The following is a 23,503-nucleotide window of genomic DNA, read 5'->3' as shown; positions in this document are numbered from 1 at the left end:
TAGGTTTTCAATATTTCCCAATTTTGTTCAAGCGTATAGCGTCCCATTTCGTAAATGTCAAACCTTTAAGTAAAATATGAACACATTTGACATGTCATTTGTGTTACCAGTCTCAAAAAAATAGGTGGTTCAAAAAGCAAACGCTATATGGCCCACCCTGTAGTTGTAACAAAAAAAAAAAACAAAGCAATTTATTAAAGAATCAATCAATATCTAGAGTGGATTGGTAAATAATTCTTTAGGTTGGGCAAATAGCTTTCGAAATATCCGTGATTTGGACAGAGTATGTAGGCCACGTATCTCATTACTACTTTTGCTTGATACAAATTAGTAATGAGTATGCCGTCAAAACAGACTGTGAAATATGCAAATGACCAATCTGCAATACTTGCATTTCCAAATGACACAGCAAAATATAGTGCAATTGAAAACGAAATGCATGATCCATCCACAAGTTCTGATGGAGATTTTTGTTGAACGCCTGCAAGACACCAGCCTCACGTGAAATTTTACAGAAAATCATAATTTTTCGTTTTAAAAAGTTTAGTTTTTTTTTATTGTATAAAACATAAAGTTACTCCCACAAAAAAAGTTATGGGATTAATTTAAAAAAAATTAAGATTAAGGAGTTGAAATAAAGTAAAAAAAAAACCCAAAAAAGTGCTTGTAACAAATTAAAAGTTAATTTTTGTCGATCAGTGTTATTGAACCAAAATTAATAAATGTTGTATTACAATTAATCACATTTACAATTACTGTAACCATGCTTTAAGCCATTAAAGCCACAGTCAGAAAAGTAATAAATCTTACGCTCACTGATAACTCAGAAACATTTTTGTGTTGTTCCCCATCATAGAAGGTTTAGTGAAGTTTGATTTATGACGGCTTGGCGAATTTGTTTCATAAGTAAATTTTCTGTGTCTTGTAATACCTGAAAACCTACACCGATTTATTCGACAATCAGATAGATTGTTACTGCTATTTTTACTGGATGAATGAAGTCCGCAGTAATCGAATGAGTTGGTGGGTGACTACCATTCGGAATTCGGAGTGCGTAGATTGGAATCTCCGTGAAACACCAAAATGATGGAAAAGGTATTTTCTAATAGCGATCGCCTCTTGGCAGGCAATGGCAAACCTTCGAGTTTACCATGAAAAGGCTCCTCATAAAAAACCATCTGCTTAAAACTGTAGATTTCTCCATTTGTGGAATAAAATCAAGACGCACACCACAAATAGGAAGAGGAGCTCGGTCAAGCACCCAAAAAGGTTGTAAGCGCCAATTATATATATTTATAAGTATAATGGTGAAATAGATTATGTGACTCCGTGCATACCTACATATACTCGCATATATTTGTTCATACATACACATACATATAGTTTTTTAGTGTTAAGCTGCTCGAGTTGCTGCTCAAAAAATATTTACTCTTAGATTAGCTTTGTAGTCGTGTTTAATTTACGATGATCAAATACGAGTAGTAGTAATTTATTCTCAATGGTGCATTCATCTGAAATTCCCAAGAATATTGTTTGTTTGTAAAATAACCCTGAAAATGTAGACGTTTCTCATGAAACGCATATGACTTGGGTATTATTTGTTGGTTAGCCCTTGGAAGATTTACGATACTCGGTATTCTACACGTGTTCCTTAAATGAAGTTAAACTTTCCATTAAAACTTTAAAAACCTATCGATTCTAGATGAAGGCATGCATATTTGATTTATTCAAACTTTAATCCTATTGTTGGCAGCTTTAAAGCCGTCGCTTAAGAAACATGCTATCGATTTCACTTAGTCTTCATACTTATAATTGCTGCATTAATCGATGGTAGCGGTGAGATCCCACATTATGAATATTATTTCGGGATAATTTCCTTTCAAGGATGTCCATGGTTCGAACCTCAACCACCCTATTATAGCTAAACACGGATATGACCTGCATAGGACATAAGTTGAGGACGAATTTGAAAATCTATTTGTAGCTTCTTTACCTTCCGCCATGGGAAGATTAAGCCAGTTAGTGACTTGCTGCTTACCCACAACATCAATTATGACGTTTCGATGTCTCATCATCAAACATACAAACCAACAAACCTACACATGTATGAAAGATGAGGTGGATTTATTGGGTAACTTTTCCCCAGCTGACCTTTTTTCTTGGAGTAGAGATTTATACGGATTGGCTCTCACTTCTTTGCTAAAGTAGATCTTAATTTAGTAAAATTAAGTGGAAGTTTGAGTCGCTTAAAAGTCGTGTTGGCTTTTCATAATTTGTGTTTTACATGCAATGCTGACAACTTTCATCGATATAAATATTTTTCATTGCTAAGTGAATTACAGAAAATAATGAGCGGAATTTTTACTAGAAAGTAATAATGAGCTCTACTTAAACCTCTAATTTGATACCGGATACTTTTACCAATTTGGAAGTATTTTTGTTTACATAGGTAGATAAGGCGGCCGCCGTAGATGCGCCAATTGTATATATGTATATATACATATTAATTCAATTCGGGCATGAAAAATCAAATGATAGAAAAAGTCGCACCTCGACAGACAAAGCCAAACCTCCGAGAGGCGCACACCACAAATTGGAGAAGGAACTCGGCCAAACACGAAATTAAAGGAATAGGCACCGTAAATATTATATATATTTATTATTCATACTCGTGTATGTACATAGTTTACATATACTTACAAAATGTTATTTTAGTCAATTCATTGTTATTTAAGAAAGCATATGACAATTTGATAAAAATTAAGTTGATTTTAAACAAGAATAAAAAAAATTTAGAAAATATGTTAACACAGAATAAGAATTGAATTAATAGGCAAATCATTTATGGCGGCATGAAGCGAAAGAGATGTAGAGTGATGTCACATACAAGCTGCTTTAAAGAACTTTTAAAGGAAAAATATATACATATACAGGGTGGCTGATGAATTTTGCTACATTAAGAAACTCAAATAACTTTTTTTTTAGTGTATGGAATTCATTTATTTTTTCTTTCAAGTTGAAGGTCATTAAATTTTATTAAATGTAGCTTAACTAGTTTTAAAAATAATTGAATTTAAATGCCCCTCCATGCTCGTTGACACAAGTGCGGCATCTTAGTAAAAAGTTGTTCATTGCTGCTTTGAGAGTTGCGACAGGAATAGCCGCAATTGTTGCCCGAATGGATTGTTTTAGTTCATCCAAATTTGTTGGCTTTATTTTATAAACTTCTTGTTTACATAAACCCCACAAGAAAAAGTCAGGTGCAGTAAGGTCAAGCGACCTGGGGGACCAACGAAATTCGGAGTTTCTTGAAATCAGTTTATTGGGAAATTTTCGTCGCAACTCTGTCATAACAGTCTGGGCTATGTGAGACGTTGCCCCATCTTGTTGAAACCACACAGAGTTGAAAGGAATTCTCTTTCGGCGTAGTTCTGGATAGAAAAATTCTTTCAGCATTTTCAAATAACGGTCTCCAGTAACCGTAACGGTGTGACCATTTTCTTCAAAAAAATAAGGCCCGACAATACAGCGTGAAGAAACCGCACACCACACTGTCACGCGAAGAGGATGCAATTCCGTCTCGTGGAGTATCTGTGGGTTAGAAGTACTCCATATTCGACAATTTTGTTTGTTCACATTGCCGTTTAAATCGAAATGGGCCTCATCAGACATGAAAAGGCAGTTTAACATGTTTTGGGCTTCTTCCACCATTTGCAGGATCTTCTGGCAAAATTCCAAGCGAATCGGCAAGTCTGCTGCATTCAGTTTGTTAACCATTTGAATTTTGTAGGGAAATAAGTCTAAATCTTTGTGCATTATTGTTTGCAAAGACTGTCGGCTGACACCAAGTTGAGCAGATAAGCTTCTTGTTGAAACCCTTGGATTGCTTTGTATAGCTGCAGCTACAGCAGCGATCGTTTCCTCCGTCCGAACTGGTGGGTTTCGATGATAAGGCCTTCTTGCGACTGTTCCTTGCTCAGCAAAATTATTCACCAGTCTCATTATGGTCCATCTGCTCGGGGGATCGCCGCCAAACATCCGCCTGTACTCTCTCTGTACCAAAACTACGGACTCCAGTGCGTGATAGCGGCGGACTATCCAAATTCTTGTTTGCGTGTCCCAGTTATCCATTTTAATAAATTTTAAAGATCAATCTCCAAATTAAAACAAAAATGGAACAGATAACTAAAAAGAAAAAAAGTTATTCAATTTTTTTTTCGGTAGCGGCTTTCATCAGCCACCCTGTATATAAAAGTATGAAAATAGGTCAACGCGGCATCAGATATTAGCATTCATAATTACCACATAGATCATTCTACTGATATCAACTTACTTTGTAACTCCATGGGCTTCAATAATATGAAAATATAATATAATGAGTCAATTCACTGTTCAAAGCAAATGATCTGTCATCATGGCATTTCCAAATTATGATGGCGAATACAATATACATATAAACTTATTTGTTGTATTGTCATGGTTCTGACTTGTACTGACAGGTTATTTACAATTAATTATGAACTGCTTTAATATATTTTCGGTAGCCACTCCCAGCTGTTTTCCTATCTTACATTATGGTACTTTTACTTGAATTTTGCAAACTGTAACTAAATTTAACCTAAATTCTTGAGATTTGTGTACTTCTTTCACTCTCTCATACATACATACAAGTATAGCATTGAAAGCAACATACCATATATATGTCCAAAAGTTATACGACGACGTAGTTGGTCACACTGATTTTCATGATGCGGTTTTCCGCAGCTGCAAACATCCAATATCAGCCATAGTATGAACTGAGTATTATAAAAGTGATTATTAATATTTAATTCGTTTCAAGATGAATGAACTGAGTTACCCGTAGTAAATAATACAGAATCGGCAAGAAGATGAAAATAATAAAAAATGTAAAAATGTAAGCCAAAAATATATCCATTGCCAAGAGTTTGTATTCGTAGAATTATTTGTTGGTTTTTTTATTTATTTTAAAATTATTAGAAAATTCTATTGGCACAACTTTTACGTTTTTTTAGCACATCTATTATTTTTTATGCGTCCGCAATCCGTCTACCCGCTTACCACTGGAGTGTGGAAATTTTCAAACAATTAAAATTGCGACTACTCGTATCTAAAATTTCTTTTTTGATCCGGTTTCATATCTACTAAAGTTCTTACTTTGTTGGCTTCTGCCCTATTTGCTTCCCTATTTTCATCAATTTGTTTCTTATAATACCTGTACATAAATTTAGACCGTTCGGTATTGTATATCCGTACTGATTGAGATTACCGAATGAAACAATTTGAAGACAAACAGGTTGTATGCGTACTTTCAGGCGGATGAAAATACGTCTCTCAAAGCATGTAAGAGGACAGCAGTCGAGACTGGCAGAAGGCAACACCAACAAAGATCTGAGAAACAAAGCCTTATCAGTCTCCTTAAACTGTGTGCTTATGCTGATAAGATTGTGCGGTGAGGTTTACGAACGAGTACGCGATACAGGAGAAAGGAGAATCATGTCGTAAAAAAGTACGCGTGTATGTATGTGACGAAAGCTGAAAACCCCTACTTATATTTATAAAAGTAGTAAGTAAGCGTGCACGCGCAAATAATTACGCTACTGAATGAATTCAGGTGCGATCGTACCTTTACCGATTATTGTTCAAAATGTCCTAAAGACGCGGGTACTTACATACATATTTTTGGAAGAATGCCCTAACATTAAAAATCCGAAATTCGAGAAAAACGGCTTCAAATTCTCAACATACTTGCTATGCCTACATAAGATACATTTTCATCCAGTGCGATAATGTAATAGATATTTTTCGCACAAAATAAAAATGAGTTGGTGGTAATTTCCGTATATGTACTTATTTAACCAGTTTTTTTTTTAATTAAGACGTTCATCTTGAAAACGAGCGATAGGTGTATACAGGAGTGGTCAAAATAATAGCAGCCCGAAATATTGCCAAATTTTGAGTATTAATGTTTTTCTTATTTAATTTTTTTTAAATAGTTTGATATTTGGATGAAAGTTGGTTGCAACTTTTTTTCCAATTTGGGACAAAGTTTTAAACTTTGAGTTAAATGGCAATTGTTGTAGTATGATCTACATTTTATAAAAATATAAAAAAATAGTCAAAGCTTTGCAGTACGTGGCGCTGCTATTATTTTGACCGCAAGTGCATATATGTGAAGTGATTTATATTCGTATTTGTTAAATGAAGGAAGCTTATCGCTTGACATTTAAGAAAAAAAAAAATTTTCACTTGATAAAAGATACTGATATGAGTTAATTCGGCAACGTTTCGTTTTTTGTTATTATTTGGCGTGAGGGGTTTGTGCTTTTAAGCTCCACCCGTTACTAAATATTGTATATCTACACAATATCCGCTGAGATAGCCATTTAATGAGGCGAAAATTGTTACTGCTGTGCGTCACTTGCGTTCAAACAATATCGCGGAAAATATTCAACGTTGATCGCTCACTAAATAAACAAAGAAGTACTGAAATAAGGCGAGTCACGTCAGCTAAATAAACCTACATCTGTTAATTTCGATACCTTCAGCATATAAAATAAACATATGTACATGCATATATATGTATTAGGCCGGGTCGATTTGTGGGGAGGCAAAAAAATCGCCCATTGCTCTGTGAAAATCATATTCTAGGGATCAAAATAAGAAACTTTACCGAAGGAACCATACCTCTAAAACGAATTCTGATGTCCCCCAATTTGGGCTGAACTTTTTAGTTTCTTTTCTCATGTAAAGGCCAAAAATGGTGATATTTTGAAATGATTGTATGGGGAACCCCCCAGGGGAGTTCCAGGGGGTGTGCCACTGGCATGGGTGGATCGGCCGTCCAAAGTTAGTGGGGGTCGGTCATACATTTGCACTCGATTGGAGTACTCTAAATGGGTCAAAGTGGGATTTTTCGTTCGACCCAAATTGGGGGACATCAGAATTCGTTTTAGAGGTATGGTTCCTTCGGCAAAGTTTCTTATTTTGATCCCTAGAATACGATTTTCACAGAGCAATGAGCGATTTTTAAATCGACCCGCCCTAATATGTATGTATGTATGTATTTAAATCGCTATTTCACAAGTTACAAACTTATTCTTTCACTTACCACTTTCTAAGCACACGGGGTAGTGCCGTCCAGGCAAGTGTTCATTTCTTATGTCCCTGCGGCTACCAGGTCGTAGCCTATTATAGTATTGCATATAAATCCATAATAAAACGCGTAAACACAAACTGAATACGACAAATGAGAGAAATACCATAAAAAATGCCGATAAATAAAGCAATACATTTTGCAGATCGGAAGACATCTTATCCATCAGTTGGATTGGTGATGAGCGCTCCTGCTCGCTCACAAATAGTTCGAATGTTTTTGGTTTACTCTTTTGTAAATTTTATTTTAGTTAAATTATTTTTATTTTTTCATTTTTGCTTTGTTTTGAAAATTTGTTTTTTATCATTTCGATTAAATTCAATATTTGTTTGTTTTTCTAAATTACGAAAATTGTTCAAAAATGACAATTTCTTCTTCTTCTGCCTCACAGTACGTCTACTATAAAGTTGAGCGCACAGCTCAAATGACTTTTCACAACAATTAACTTGATGGTGTGTGATAATATTTCGCAGTGAATATTTTAAACAGAATTTAGTGTCAATTTGGTTTATCTATTTTGCGCAGAGAGCGAATGCACACGTAAATGATATACTTGGTTGTAAAATAAGCAGATGTATGTACATACATACATGCGCTCGTAAGCGTGGAAGAATACTTATAGGTATGCACACATACATTCATATGTATATATATACATATACAGGTATGTAGATTTCAAAATATAAAATATTTTTGCTATCTTTATATAACCACGTTTAAAGAGAGAGGAGAGAAGGGCGGAGGGTGTGCTTCTTCTCAGAGTCCGAGCTCCCAAAAGAGTCCGTACATACCAAACCAGTGTTTGAATTAGCAGCAATATCAAGACGATTGTATTACTGAAAGGGAAAAGGTTAAGACCAAGGGAATTATCGGCGCAACCATAACAGTAAAAATTTAGATGTCTGTTGTCTGTCTGTACTTTCATGTTTTAAAAGAGAGCATTTGCTTGAAGTAAATATTAATCATTTCTGATATCTAGCTTGTTTGCATTTGTACACTGCTGCTGTTTGCTCAATATTTGAAAGCTTCTACCATTAAGCCATACTAAAAATTAAAAAAAGTTCAAATAAAACTCTGAAGTAGAAATGATCCCTTGTTTGTTTACGTATATACATACACATGTATATTTACCTATGATATATGTGATTTGACATATGTAGAATGTGGTATAGCGCTACTACTCTAACTACAGAGCGCAGTTAAAATTCTTTTTGACAATTGCTCTGAGTTACTAGCTGTAACGAAATGTAGGTCGAAGCGGAGCATAACAATTGATTTCCCGTTTTGCGCTACTAATGGTCCAGCATCATAGAGTTTCATGGCTTTCATAATTTTTCACAATCTTTCTTTGTTTTTAATTTAATACAAAAGATTTCACAACACACCAAAGATATATGTATGTATGTAGATACAAATTTTTAAAATTGAATATATGGCAATTCACTATTGATAAACGACGAGTAACTTTTAAAGTCACTTCCTAAACCTAAATTTTTGCTATTAACATTTTTGAGTATGTGTGTTTTTAAATTAGAGAATTAAATGAAAATATAAAAAAAACTATTAAAAATAGAACTTAATTTTTTTGTATTCAAGTCTAGCAACAAAGGTTTTTGTTCGTAAGGAATCCCTACAAGAGACTACTAAGCACTTTAGACAGTGAGGTGAAGTGTTTGTGATGACAACAACGAGCGGTTTTTTAGACAGGAGTAATTACATTGTAAGCATACAAGTCTATCTACCTATATATTTCATATATCTTTTCACTTATACAGAATTTCTATGAGAATGGAAAGATATTATATCACATGGGGTTAGATCCGAGGCAAGGTCAAAAATGTGTAGTTTGTTAAGTAATTTTATAATGAATGATAATGATAATATAAGCACTTATTCGATACTCGCTGTTGCGCAGGGATCTGGGGAAATATGGTATAAAAGTGTATATGTAAGATTGTATTAACGTTTTAAAGTTGGAGTTAACATTTTAAATTAAAAGCAAAGCTATGTGATATAATACAAAAAATCTTGTTTATTAAGGTTTTGCGGAAAAGTAAAGGTATTTTTTAGATTTAAATTAAATGCTAATTTCAAATGGAAATTTATCATATATAGCAATACAATAATCACAAAAAGTTTTAAAGTACTCAGGCGTAAAACTAGATTCTGGGCCCACATAAAGCAAGCGGAAGCAACTAAAGCATATCTATTCAATAGGTTGATTGCAAATATAGGGGGGCCAACTCAAAGCAATATTAAATTAATGATGGCTTCCGTATTCTCCGTTCTTGTTTACTAAGCTGCACTGTGTACAAATTCGCCAAAGGCAAATCATCAATGCAAGCTCCTGGCATCGCTGCAACGAAAGGCAGCTCTGAGATATCTCACAACACAAGTGGGCTAACCAACTTAACTGTTAACCCATCAACTCCCGTATCCCCTAGTTTCTAGGGGTTAGGGGATAGGCAGTTGATGGGTTAACAGTTAAGTTGGTTAGCTCACTTGTGTTGTGAGATATCTGGATAAATAAGACTTATTTAAAAAAAAATATGCGAGTAAAACGCTGTCCCCAGGGTTAAGTGGGTTAGCCTGCTTGCGGTATGATAGGGGTGGTTTCTAGAGGTTAGGGCTGTGTGTGACTCGGTACCCAAAGGTTAGATAGTGTAGGGGTGTGGTGAGTCAGCACACTTATGGTGTGAGATAAAATTTTAAGAAAAATAAGACTCAATTCAAGAAAATTAGTAATCGACTAAATCATGTCTATGTTATCTCAATCGATTTTCAGGTGTAGGAAAATTTAGAAACATGAAAATTTCAAAATGCGATATCTCAGCGAAAAAAAATGATATTTGAGCAAACTCAACGCCATTTGAAAAAAGAAGGCTTGTATTTAAAGATGCCGTCCTTTAATTTTGGTGAAAGAAAACATCTGCAAGGGTACATAACCTCAAATATGGGCAAAAACGGTGTTTTTTGCACTTTTAGGTTAGGATATCTCGAAAACCAGAGCTGATAGAGCAATTTTGAAGTCAGATTTCGATTCATCGCATCAAAATCCTTCGAAAGTATATAGTCCGGTTTCTGGGTCTGAGATGCTGTCGGCCTGTGTTATTGCACACCTAAACATGGTACTTTCTGGACATGGGTATTTCCAGAAATACCTTTTCATATGAAGATAACGCTTAACACACTTTCTGCAAATGCTCGGAAGATGTGGTTTGTCATATTCTTCAAATGAAAAAGTGCGACTTGGTCACAGGTAAAAACGAAAAAGGAATACCACTGTGAAGTAATGCGAAAACGGTTTTAGGTTGGGGGACGGCAGCTCTGATGGCGTGTGAGACATATTAAGCCCGTGAAGAAAAACAATTTTTATTCTTATGGTTTTTTTTTTCTTTTTTCTTTGAAATAGTTTGTAATACCTACTATTTATTGCAAAAATATATAAAAAAGTGGCTGTAATAACAAACATTATTTCCTAAGCATAAATTGCTGATTTTTAAATCATCACTGCCTTGTTCTAATAAAAATAAATTTGAAATAAGAGTGAAATACACAAAATTTTATAATTACTTAAACTAGTATTAAGAAAAAAAAAAAAATATAATAGGACTATGAATAAGTTCGTGCGGTTTTTTTCGAAATTTGAAACTTTATTGACGTAAAATGGTTACAAATTTAATATTCAAAGTATTGTCCATCGCTTACTACTACTTTTTCCCATCTTTCTGGCAATTCACGGATTCCCTTTGTGAAAAATTCGGTCGGTTTTGCCGCAATCCACGAATCGATCCATTTTTTGACTTCATCGTAATTACGGAAGTGCTGGTCAGCCAGGCCATGTTGCATCGATCGGAAGAGATAGTAATCGGATGGCGCAAGGTCTGGACTATACGGCGGGTGGGGTAGGACATCCCATTTGAGCGTTTCTAAGTATGTTTTGACCACTTGTGCAACATGTGGCCGAGCATTGTCATGTTGCAAAATAATTTTGTCGTGTCTATCGGCGTATTGCGGCCGTTTTTCTCGCAGTGCTCGGCTCAAACGCATCAATTGTCGTCGGTAGACATCCCCCGTAATCGTTTCATTCGGTTTCAGTAGCTCATAATACACAACACCCAGCTGGTCCCACCAGATACACAGCATAACCTTCAGGCCATGAATATTCTGCGCCGACGTCGATGTTGAAGCATGGCCAGGGTATCCATACGTTGCCCGACGTTTTGGATTGTCGTAATGGACCCACTTTTCATCGCCAGTCACAATTCGATGCAAAAAACCCTTTCTTTTGTGCCGTTGAAGCAGTTGTTCGCATGCCATAAAACGGCGTTCAACGTCTCTTGGCTTCAATTCATACGGCACCCAATGGCCTACCTTTCGGATCATTCCCATGGCTTTTAAACGTTTGGAAATGGTTGATTGATCAACTCCCAAAGTTTTTGCAACCTCTTCTTGCGTTTGAGCCGGATCTTGATCGAGCAATTCCTCCAATTCGGTATCCATGAACTTTGGCGGCGCACCCTCGCGTTCTTCGTCTTCCAAGCCAAAATCACCACTTTTAAAGCGTGCAAACCACTTCTGGCACGTTCGCTCAGCTAGAGCATGCTCACCATAAACTTCCACCAAGATACGATGACTTTCGGCTGCTTTTTTCTTCATATTAAAATAATGAAGAAGAATTCCCCGCAAAAACATATTATTTGGCACGAAATTCGACATTTTCAAGTGTGGTAAAAATATTGTTGTTTACGCTTCAAATAAAAAACTTATACTGACGTTTGTGCCTTACGACAGTAGCTCTCCAATGAATGTTTGGAAATGTGGATCGATGGAATAATAATCAAGTTACGCCATCTGTTGTAAAACCGCACGAACTTATTCATAGTCCTATTATATACATATTTACAATAATTTAACGACAATGGCATGAGCCGCCTGTCGATTTATTTTTCGTGCAAAACAATTCTTCGGTTTACGGTTTTTTAAAGCAGTTAAACTCTTTTATCTATAATCTTTTATTTAGTAATCTTTGTATCTGGGGACATATTTAATAAAACGCAAAAGCTTATCCCAATGATCATTTTCCCCATTGAGAATCCCAATCAGTTGTGAATCATTTAAGGTAAATTTTCCAAAAAAGAATTTTCTTTATTTTCTTAATATTGGGCAGCGCACCAAGAAATGTGCTATGTTTTCAAGCTCGCCTAAATTACACATTGAGTAAGTTTTATTTTTTGTGTCAAATCTGTTGTTATTTCAAATTACCATGTCACTTCTAGCCGTCATTATCCACATGCTTGATTTTCATATTTTTTTTAAATAAACCAGGCCTTTTGACCAATCTAATTCCTTATATATCCAACTACTATTTAAAGCTCTTCGTATGAGATGAATGTGTATCCTTGCCTGTTTGTGGTTTGTTAAAAGCAATTTTGCAACTTCTATCCAGCTTTTTTATTGTATGTTACCTATTCGCCAGATGACATTGTTTTTACTAAACATGGTTATTTTAATCTCTAATCTAGAAGACTTCTTTCTTTATAACAATTTTGGGCAGATAATGTGACAGCCGATTTTATGAGTATACAAACAGAATTATGTGCATATACGAGTACTTAAGAAACAGTTCTAAAGTGAACAACTGATTTTGTTGCATGCAGGTTTCCAAAAAAAGTATATGTGTAGGCATATGTGATGGTAGCTTCAGAATTCGCTTTACAAACTACTTTTGCAGTATATCAAATTCTTGGAACCCCCCTGTGCTGCGTATGACTGCATTGAACGACAAACTGCTAGAAAAAGTTGCCATTTAGCTTTAATTGAAATTTCTTACTTTTATAAAAGGCAAGTCCACGAAGCAATAATACCATTTTTGCTGCAGCTGTTCTGTTTTCAACATTCTTTTTTTAAATTCATCTGAGCTGTTATTTCCACTCCTAAGTAAGTATATCGAGACACAGTCTGTATTTCTTCCTTACCATAATACCATTTCTTCTCCTCACTAAGTTTTCCACCTTTTCTGAACACCATTATTTGTGACTTTGAGCGGTTTACTTCAAGGTTCCATACGTAGCAGTAACTTTCAAGGTTATTATCATCTTTGTATTGTAGTTTGCCTGGGTAATCCGCTAACAAAATGATATCATCCGCATACATTAGAATTCTAATATTTTTCCCTTCTATGTTTATACCTCCTTCTAAGCTTTCATGTAAGTCGTTTATGTAAAGAGTAAATATGTAGTATAAGCGAAAATAAGCCTCCTTGTTTGACGCCTGAGTTTTTTTTTTTTATTTACCTGAAATTTCTGAGCTGTTCCATACAACTGACTTTGTATCGCTGTACATATTCTCTATGAACTTCACTAGTTTCGTTGCAAGAACAATATGGGGCAGCTTATATATCAAGGGGTTTCTTGATGCTCTAACAAACGCCTTTTTTAAGTCGACAAAATACGCGTAAACCTTCTTCTTTTCTTCCAATTTTAAATGGACAATAGGGGCTAAATTTCGCTTAATTCGCTTTCAAATCATACTGGCCTGGATTTTTCTACAACAAAGAATCACTTCAAATTGGTACTAAATGAATTGTTGAACTAAATTCTTAGTATTATCTAATAATCCTCCTCTGTAAGTTATAAGAAATTTTATATTTTTCTTTTACTAGTTAATTATAAGTTTAATTTTACTTTGATTAATTAATTTAGCATTAATCTGTTTTCATAGTCTGTAAGAAATACTGTATTTTTTAGACTATTAATTGAATAAATAAATAAATTGAATATATTGTCGACTGTGGAGTAATTCTTTCTGAAGCCGGCTTGATACTCGTTTAAAATAATGTTCCTTTCAGTCCAAGAGGTTACGCTTTCGTTAATTATGTCCATCATGACTTTAGCAATGCAGTTCATAAATGTAGTTTCCTACTAGGGAGGGATCCCCTTTTATGAAGATAGGAAAAACTACGCTGGTTCTAAAAGCCTCGTCTACTTTGAATTTGTCGTAAAAATTTCTGTAAGCACTTGCCATAGCCATAATGAAAGTATCGGGGGCATTTTTTAAGAACTAGTAAGAAATTCTATCAATCCCTGGAGCTTTGTTTAATTTAACTTTGTTTAGCACACATCTACCTTCGTTTAGTGAAAAAGCTGCCTCAAGCAGATCGTCAGTGTCGAAGTTATGCGCATACAAAATTTCCTTGCCATTAGCAGTAGGGCTCAGCAGATTTTCAAAATAAATCTTAAATTTATGTGTTGATATGGCGGGACTTATTACTAAAGCTTCACCCTTCGTCTTCTTAACAAATTTCCACCAGCTAGCGCTATTTTTAATGTTGTTGATATTTTCTATAAGCCTGTTATACCATTCTTCTCTACTCCTTTTACGTACTTCTTTAAAATATTTACTTGCTTTTAAGTATAACAATTTATTTGTTTCATTATAGTTTCCCTAAGGAAACTTAAGCTTTGAAATGATGAGATTCTTGCTTCTTCAAATTCTTTGGTAAACTGCTCATTCTTGCCTAACCTTTTTGATTTCCTTTGGTTCCTTATCGACGACTATTTTATTGCTTCTTGGAGATCATGAATATTAGCTTCTTTTACTCTACTTATGTATGTTTCCTATATTCTTATTAAAGTTTTCTTGATATTCCAATTTTTGGATATTCCAATTCCGTTTTTTGGATATTCCAATTCAACTCTGGCAATAAGCAACATTTGGACATTTTGCTGGCTGAAATTTTAAATAATAGTTAAACCGTTATAAAGCACTACGTTACTACCTCCATTTCTGTTTACGAAGATTCAATGACGGTGAAGCCAATTTTACAAGCTCAAGTATTTTCAGAACTCATTAATCATAAAGACTTTCAAAGCTATCACTTAGGCAGAGTTCATTTATATTCCCTAATAGTTATTTGAGTACTTAGCTTAAAAAATTTGCTCTTGAACGCACTTTACATATAAGTCCTAACTAACTTTTTTCTGGTTTGTGTTTCTTTTTCTCATATAACGAAGAATTTTTATTCATGAATATATTAATCCAATTAGTTATATTCACTTAAGTTTTGTTGGAAAATTTTCAAACCAAAATGATACAAAGGCAAACCAACCTTGACAATGAACAAATTATGTCTAAGATTTATCATGACAATCTCACAGAAGTTCAGCAATTCACTGTCCTTGAAAACTTCCTCGCCCACGCTAAAACCTCAAAATATGCAACCAAATATTCTGCCAATTAGTTAGTTGTGTGCACATACACATCCACATAATTCTTAAATATCTACATAGCGTTATGTAAATGCAATAAAGTTAGTAAACAGTTAATTTCGGCTCCATGGCACCAGGAAACAACAAAAGCCTTAATAAGATTGTTCACACCATCAATACCAATAGTGATTCATAAATTAAATTAAAATAACCAGATCAACGAAACTGTAAGTTTTAATGAATAATAATACTAAGAGAATAATTAAAATGCTCAAATTTCATAGATTTAATATGCTACATGCAGCGCTTGTCTGCTAAGTAATTTATGTCTGCGTGTTATACTGTTCGCTTTGTTGATTTGCTACATAACATTAAATTCTATTAACGGCACTTGTTTCTGCTTCAAACTTTTTATGAATGTTGTGCTTAAACAAAAAACAATATAATACAAAAATAGTGTAATTTAAATCTGTAGTAAAGTGGCGTGGAGTTTGCACGATTCACTGTTGGGTAATTTTGCCGATTTGTTATTGCGATAATTTCGGCACACAGCGTGAAAAGCTACGCATTAAATAAGTTCTATTTCCAGTGGTCAAAGTGCCAAGTATATTTTATTTTGCTTGTGCTTGCGGCTTGGGCTAATTTAATATGAATTAACTGACTTATTTGACAGGTCTTTATTTCCGCAATTCATGCCGCCATTGGGGATGATGGCTAATGCTGACTTGCATGCAGGTATCATGACCATACATACCACATACATAATTACACATGCCTAAGTGTAGTATATAAGCGATATGGATATGCGCAGTCTAGTAATCAAATAGCCCCCGCTGCAGCTGGCAACAATCAAACGAATGAGCGTATAGAAAATTAAAATGTTATTAACTACAGCGTAAATTTGTATGTGAACGTATGTGTATATACTTATATTTATAGTATATGTAAAAAATAATTCAATAATCGTATTCATAAAATATATTAATTGAACGATAACTTCATTAATTATGTGATTTAACACATTAAGAACCCAAAGGCGGACTTTCAAAGCAGACGCGATTTTTTTCGACCGCCAACAGGTGTCGGCGAAAATGAAATAATAATTTTTAAAAGGCTTGCCTATTGCAAAACAACACCTTAATGTATTTTGAGATGGAAGTATACCTATATTATATTTATATAGGGGGTTTCAATAGCAGTATAGCAAAAGGAAGACAATAACAGCTTCGATGCTTCACATAATCAATGCCTTATTTCTGGGTTAATTTCAACATGTAGAGGAGTAGACCAAGATCTTTAACACGTTCGCTATCAGGCGTCACATATATGCGTCAGCTGGGTTTTCTCGTGGGACCGCCGACACAAGTTTGTCACGCCGGTTTACTTTAGTTCAATTATAGCTCCATTCGCCGCCATCTGCGACAGAGTGTTGTTGAATGCAGTATGGTCTATAGCAGGGGTGGGCAAAAGCCGGCCCGCGGGCCGGATCCGGCCCTCTTGCTAATTTTATCCGGCCCGTTGAAAAATTCCGCACATAAATTTTTTTAAACTCTTTTATGAGATTTTGTTGACATCAGCATTATTAGTGTGCGTACTGTATATATAATAGTCTTAATAAAATGGGCGGTCGGCTAACTACACTAGTGTGGACGATGTCGTGAGCTTGAAACAATGAAATAGTATCCTTCTTGTCGATAAAAGAAAAACTACATGATTTTCCTGAATTGCAAAATAGAGTTTGGCTAAACGATTTCTCATTTTTAGTAGATATCGTAAAATATTTGAATGAACTAAATATAAATCTACAAGGGAAAAAACAATTCGCTTTCAATATGCACTCAAACGTCAAAGCATTTATGACAAAACTAAGTTTATTTGCTGAAAACTTTAATAATAAATTATTAAATCATTTCCCCTCATTGCAAGCACGGCGAGAATCATTGAAAAATACAGATTTTTTTAAATATAGTACAATAACACAAGACCTGCATTCTGAATTCCAAAGAAGATTTCAAGATTTCAAAGCTATTGAAAAACCTTTATCATTAATTAGCCAACCTTTCAATTTCGATGTGCAAGAAGCCCCTGTTGAAATTCAACTAGAACTAATTGACTTACAATCAAATATTTTACTAAAAGAAAATTTTCACTCAAACGAATTGAGTGCTTTCTATGGCGCTTTGAATGATGAACATTTCAAACATTTTTTGAACTATGTTCAAAAATACCTTGTTTTATTTGGTTCGACATATATTTGTGAAAGAACTTTTTCTTTAATGGTTTCCACGAAAAATAAATATCGATCACAAATTACTGACGAAAATCTACACTCGGTATTAAGGATTGCTGCAAGTGATTTGGAACCCAATTTTGAAGAAATAATGTCAGATGAACATTCGAGATTTCACGTTTCGCATTAACTTTAAATATTTATTTTACCGTTTGATGTTTTTCTTTTCTTTTTTGAATTCTATTTACTATTATATTTACGAAATGCAATATAAATGTTAAATTGTAATAACTATGTGTCAATATAAAATAATTTGTATCATTAAGACATAAATAATTAACAAAATAAAATGTTTCATTGACTGGTTTATCTAATAGGCATTTATTTATAAAAATATTTCTTTAAAAATTACGTGACATATTTTATTCAAATTGAAATGATACTTAGTGTTTTTGTCAAAAAAAAAATTGGCAGGGAAAAAACTCCATCCAAAACATCCGCTTGTGCAAAGCATATGCGTTATAGTCCTCCGGCCCGGGAGACATTTTGAAAATTTCATTTTGGCCCGCGCTTTAAAGTATTTGCCCACCCCTGGTCTATAGGAAGGTCTGGGACACAAGTGGTCGCAGGATTACAGCTAACTATAGAGGTTAAGTATTTACGTTGAACGTGAAAAAGTGTTTACTAATTTTAAGCAAGAATAAATTAGCTTTATAGTGAAATAAGTTCAAAGACGAATCATCTAACGTATTAATCAACAATACTCGTTGTACAGAAAGACGTAATTTTGACATTGAAGATATAATCACTGAATCCAGGATAACCTGTGCAGTGAACACCTTTAAACCATTTAAATCACCGGGTCCAGACGGATTATTCCCGGCCCAAATACAACATTCACTCAATTTTATTATGGAGTGGTTAACGGCTATATTCAAGGCTGCTCTGAAACTTAAAAGTGCCCCTTCAGTATGGAAAGAAGTAAAAGTTGTCTTTATTCCTAAAGCGGGAAAAAGTTCACACACAACACCTAAGGATTTTAGGCCAATTAGCCTATCCTCTTTTTTGCTAAAAACATTAGAAAGAATAATAGAAGAGCATATTAAGGCTAACATCAGCCCTAATAAGCTTAGTGTCTCACAACATGCGTACTGTAAAGGGAAATCTACTGAAACAGCACTTAACTCACTTGCTGCAGAAATCGAGAAGTCAATTTATAATAAAGAATTCACACTAGTAGCCTTCCTTGATATCGAGGGCGCGTTCAAAAAGATCCTACTGTATACCATAATAAAGGCACTGACGGATTTCGGGATCTCTGGCGCTCTGGTTGAGTTCACCAAAAACATGCTCTTGAGCAGATTTGTGATCGCAACCCTGGGGACCTCAAAGATCAAGAAAAAAGTTAGCAGAGGAACACCTCAAGGCGGTGTGCTGTCCCCTGTCCTATGGGTGCTGGCATTAAACTTCTTGCTAAAGAGCCTAGAGAAGAAAGGAGAACACGTCGTAGCATATGTGGATGATGTTGCAATGGTAGGAAGAGGGAAATTTCCCCAATAAACTTAGAGAAGTCATGCAAGATTTACTAAACATCGTTGAAAACTGGTCAAAAGCAAATGGGCTAAGCGTCAACCGCAATAAAACTGAACTCATCCTATTTACCAGGAAACATAAAATTCCAAATATTAGCTCCCCCGACTCTAGGTGGCATGAGGCCCGCTACTTAGGTCTAATACTAGACAGAAAACTAAGTTTGAAGGTAAATGTCGAAGATAGAGTAAAAAGAGCGACAATAGCACTCTACTCTTGTAAACAGCTGATAGGACTAAGTTGGGACCTTTCCCCAGCTATCGTATATTGGCTTTACACAGCAATTGTCAGACCAATCCTAACATGCGGCATACTAGTATGGTGGCCGACTTTAGATAAGTTATACATTAAAAGAACCATGGTACATGTACAAAGAATGGTCAGCCTTTGCATCAGCGAGGCCCTTAGGACCACACCCACAGAGGCACTAAATATTATGCTTAACCTTTTACCAATAGAGCTATTCGGCAAACAAACAGCTGCCAAAGCAGCTCTCAGACTGAGAGAAATCGGCCTACTCAGAACGAACCAAAGAGAACACTCTTCAATTTCAGAAAAATTCCCCTGCATTCCTGGCACAACGGATTTCTGTAAGACCAAGGATATCAACTTAAATAAATCCTTTGTCACAGTATTTCCTTCCAAAGAGGAATGAGATGACGAACTTTTTTTAAGAAAATGATATAAACATCTACACAGATGGCTCAAAACTAGACAACAAAGTAGGTGGAGGGGTTTACTCCGATAAACTCAGAGTATGCCAATCATTTCGCCTACCTGATCATTGCAGTGTATTTCAGGCGGAAGTCACTGCCATAAAAGAGGGACTGTCGGTAATAAAAACGAGAGTATTATACACAAAAGAAGTCTTCATTTACTCGGACAGTCAAGCGGCAATAAAAGCGCTTGAATCTAAAACACACTCGTCAAAAACAGTTTTAGAATATTTTAAACTTCTAAATGACGTATCTAAGTGCTACAAAGTGCACCTTATCTGGGTGCCAGGCCACAGGAATATAGCAGGAAACTGCAAGGCGGATGAACTTGCTCGAACCGGTACAACGCTAGATCTCAAACCGTTTCCACGACAGTCGGTCTTACGTTACCGAAACGACCCGGATTTATATCCGGCCAAGGACTGTCACTCCAGCAGCATTCCCCGTATGTAAGTATGGGGAATGTTTATGCTGCTACAACAACAACAACATCTCAAACCGGATAAGGCGCTGATACCCATGCCTATAGCCACTTGTAAATTACTTATAGACAGGGAAACCACCAAAAAGGTAAATACAAGCTGGCAAAACCTCACAGCATGCGAACTAAGCAGACAGACATGGCCGAACTGGAACAGCGGTCGATCGAAGATCTTGTTAAGATTTAACAGAGAAGCTATAAGAAAAATGATAGGGGTATTAACTGGTCATGGTTTAATAGGCAGCCACGCTAGAATGTTAGGACTCCCGTACTTCGATTTCTGTAGAAGCTGTCTTAATACAGAAGAAGCGGAAACAGTCGGACACCTTTTATGTGAGTGTGAAAGCTTAGCTATGAGAAGGCTGCGCACTCTTGATACACCATTTTTAACCGAAGTAGCGGACATAACCCATCTAAAACAGTGCTGTCCATCCCATACATCAATTGATCACACGTATTCTTACTCTCCATCATTCAGTCGTTAGCAAACCAGCAACGAATAAACACCGAGTTTGTCCGCGACGCTTAGTGTATGCAATACAATGCCCTGTGAGAACTTTTTTATGCTCGAAAATGCCTTTGGCGACTTGGAATGCCTTTTATGTTACAAGTCGTTCAAAGGAAGCTATAGATGTAATATCAAAAGGCATTTCGATTCCTCCCACAAAAATTTTCTACTCCAATCCAATATTTATTTATTTTGGTTTAAATTTCCCACTGGGCTGCTCCCATTCTCTCGTTCTCACTTATACACTCACATTTATCATTTTGGACAGCACTGATCTAAAACTAACGAAGCTCTGCTTGTTTATTAAAGTTACCGGATGGTTTGAAAAGGAACACGTAGAGTAAGGCTTATCCTTACTCTGTATCACAGTGGTATCACAATGGACCTGCGAAAGGCCTAAGTGTGTCTGTACGACAACCACCCAACCTACCTACCTACCTAAGTTCAAAGACGACGGTAAGTACATATTTTTAGGCTTGTTTGAGCATTTGTAATAAAAATGAGCAGTAAATCTTATTTTTCTGTGTTATACGCATACCAATCGTTATACATATGCAATATATGTATGTATATGTAAAATATATTTTCTATTGAATCATAGTGAACCGAATTTGCAATAAGCCACTGGAGGCACAATCTTTTCTAAGAAGATGTTTCCATATCGTAGATATGTCAATATGGAACGTGTTAGCTACGTAATTATGAAATATAAAATAATGCTCTGAGCCTTCTTCAGAATAATGCTCAGCTCGCCAAATTGGTTAAAAGGTTATTAGAGAGAAGAAGTGGTTTCACCCCATTAGGAATTAGAGGTTCAATTTGAGCCCAAACTAGTGGTTCCATAATGGGTCTCCCGCCCACATGGAGAGTGGCAACCACCCTAAGTTGTGTATTTTTGAATAAAATTGAATTAGATAGAACCGTAAAGTTTAGTCTGTCAAATGTGGCCCTGATTTTGCATACGGCATATATCAAGTAATAATCAAAACCCAATTAAATGTACCAAGAGATTTAAAATTGTGATCACTAACTCAGAATTCGGTAATAATTTTTATGTATGTACATATGTGCATAGACATTTTTGTTCCTTATGGGCCATCTTAAAAGTTCTTAGCTATAGGGGAGGTGGCGATGATGTTTATAAAAATTAGTAGTGGATTAAGAAAAGCAAAAATAGAAAATAAAACAAATAAGCCAGTCGCAACCGAACTGTTAACCCTTCGGTCGCATTTTTCCGCTTGTGTTATTTCGTATTATTCGGACACAAACGCTTCGCGCAAACTAACAAAGCATCGTGCTTGATCGCTCGAAGTTTACTATTTGTACCTGGCCGCGTCCTTTTGTTCTTTTGCACATCGCACACGCTTCACACACACATACACACTCGCATGCAACTAACAACAACTACAATGCCCCCCGGGGCCAACAAACTAGGAGATCACTTTCCTATCCATATTAAAATATCCTCTCCCTAACCCTCACCCCTCCTTAAACCCAGAATATTCTTCAAAACAGACTTAGCGGACTGAACCAAATTTCAAAACTACTGCCTACTCTACTTCGAATCCTTCCCCTTTTCATCCAACATCAACCAGGAAAGTTCACGTGGTAGTCTAGGCAATGCAAAACAAATACATAGCATATGGGCACGAAGGGGGTGGTAGCATTTTTGTTTCTTTATACCCCACATTTGAGATCCTTAAAACAATATAGGAAACATTGAAGATCTTAATTTTTTTAGAAATAAAAATCCGGGGGTAGTTCATATATTTCAGCCATGTTGCATTAATGACTTTTTTTGAGTCTTAAATTTTTAAGCTCAAGTGCTACCAATTGTTTGTATTCATTTACAATTTCCACAGGCTCATCATCATACATGCAACTATAACAACACGGTATTCTATTACATTCTCTGAAAACTACGACTTTTGAGTTGGTTAGATTAACTTTCAATCTTTCCTTAATAGTCCTGTATTAAATTTCATGAGAAAAACGGAACTACTTAACAGGTTAATAGCATTAGCAATGAAATAAGGAAGACATTTGAACAAAAAGAGTATTGCTCGCAAACTTTCTCTATGATGTCCAAGCATTTGACAAGGTTTGACACGAAGGGCTTTTACGTTCTTGGTCCAAGGTTATGCCTTTTGCTTACGTCTGATGTACCCAAAGTACCGAAGCGAATGCCCAACTAAATCATCAAAAGTCTTCCAATGCCACTTAGAACTCGTAGAGGAGTGGATGGATAGGTGTCGAATTAAAGTGAATTAACAAATATGTAGACATGCGACATATACGCTCAAGCGAAGCACATGCCCATGTTGTTTTGAATAACGTAACCATTTCCCAAGATAACAACGAGCTGTACCTTAGAATAAAATTGAATAGACACGCCTTACCTGGAAAAGGTAGGTACATTATTGGCAAAAAGGTATGAATAAATTTGAGAATTTCAGGCATACACTGCTCAATGGACCGGGAATTTACATTAAAACCAGGCTGCAAAAGTGCTATTGTACAATGCCATTATAAATCCAATATGGATGTATAGTGAAAAGCTTTAGGGCACTATCTGATCTACTAAGATCGATATC

At 35.5% G+C, this 23,503-nt stretch overlaps 1 protein-coding gene across 7 annotated transcripts in view; it reads right to left on the bottom strand.

Annotated features, from left to right (window-relative positions):
* LOC129245764 (uncharacterized) overlaps window positions 1-23,503 on the bottom strand; it is a 60,565-nt gene that overhangs the window by 19,871 nt on the left and 17,191 nt on the right. The window contains exons 1-2 of one of the 7 annotated variants that reach the window (XM_054884138.1): window positions 4,859-5,236; window positions 4,694-4,796 (exon numbers count right to left, since the gene is read on the bottom strand). The exons of 5 other annotated variants lie outside the window; for them this stretch is intronic. In XM_054884138.1, the coding sequence (XP_054740113.1) occupies window positions 4,694-4,796; window positions 4,859-4,936 (181 nt within the window). In that variant the 5' untranslated portion in view covers window positions 4,937-5,236. Of the gene's footprint in view, window positions 1-4,693; window positions 4,797-4,858; window positions 5,237-7,129; window positions 7,597-23,503 lie in introns of those variants that run through there. One more of the 7 variants, XM_054884137.1, reaches the window with a different exon arrangement.

This window comes from Anastrepha obliqua, chromosome 4, assembly GCF_027943255.1.
Source record: "Anastrepha obliqua isolate idAnaObli1 chromosome 4, idAnaObli1_1.0, whole genome shotgun sequence".
Taxonomy (NCBI): Eukaryota; Metazoa; Arthropoda; class Insecta; order Diptera; family Tephritidae; genus Anastrepha; species Anastrepha obliqua.
Note: the sequence above shows the minus strand (reverse complement) of the source record. Positions and strands in the feature narration are given on the sequence as shown.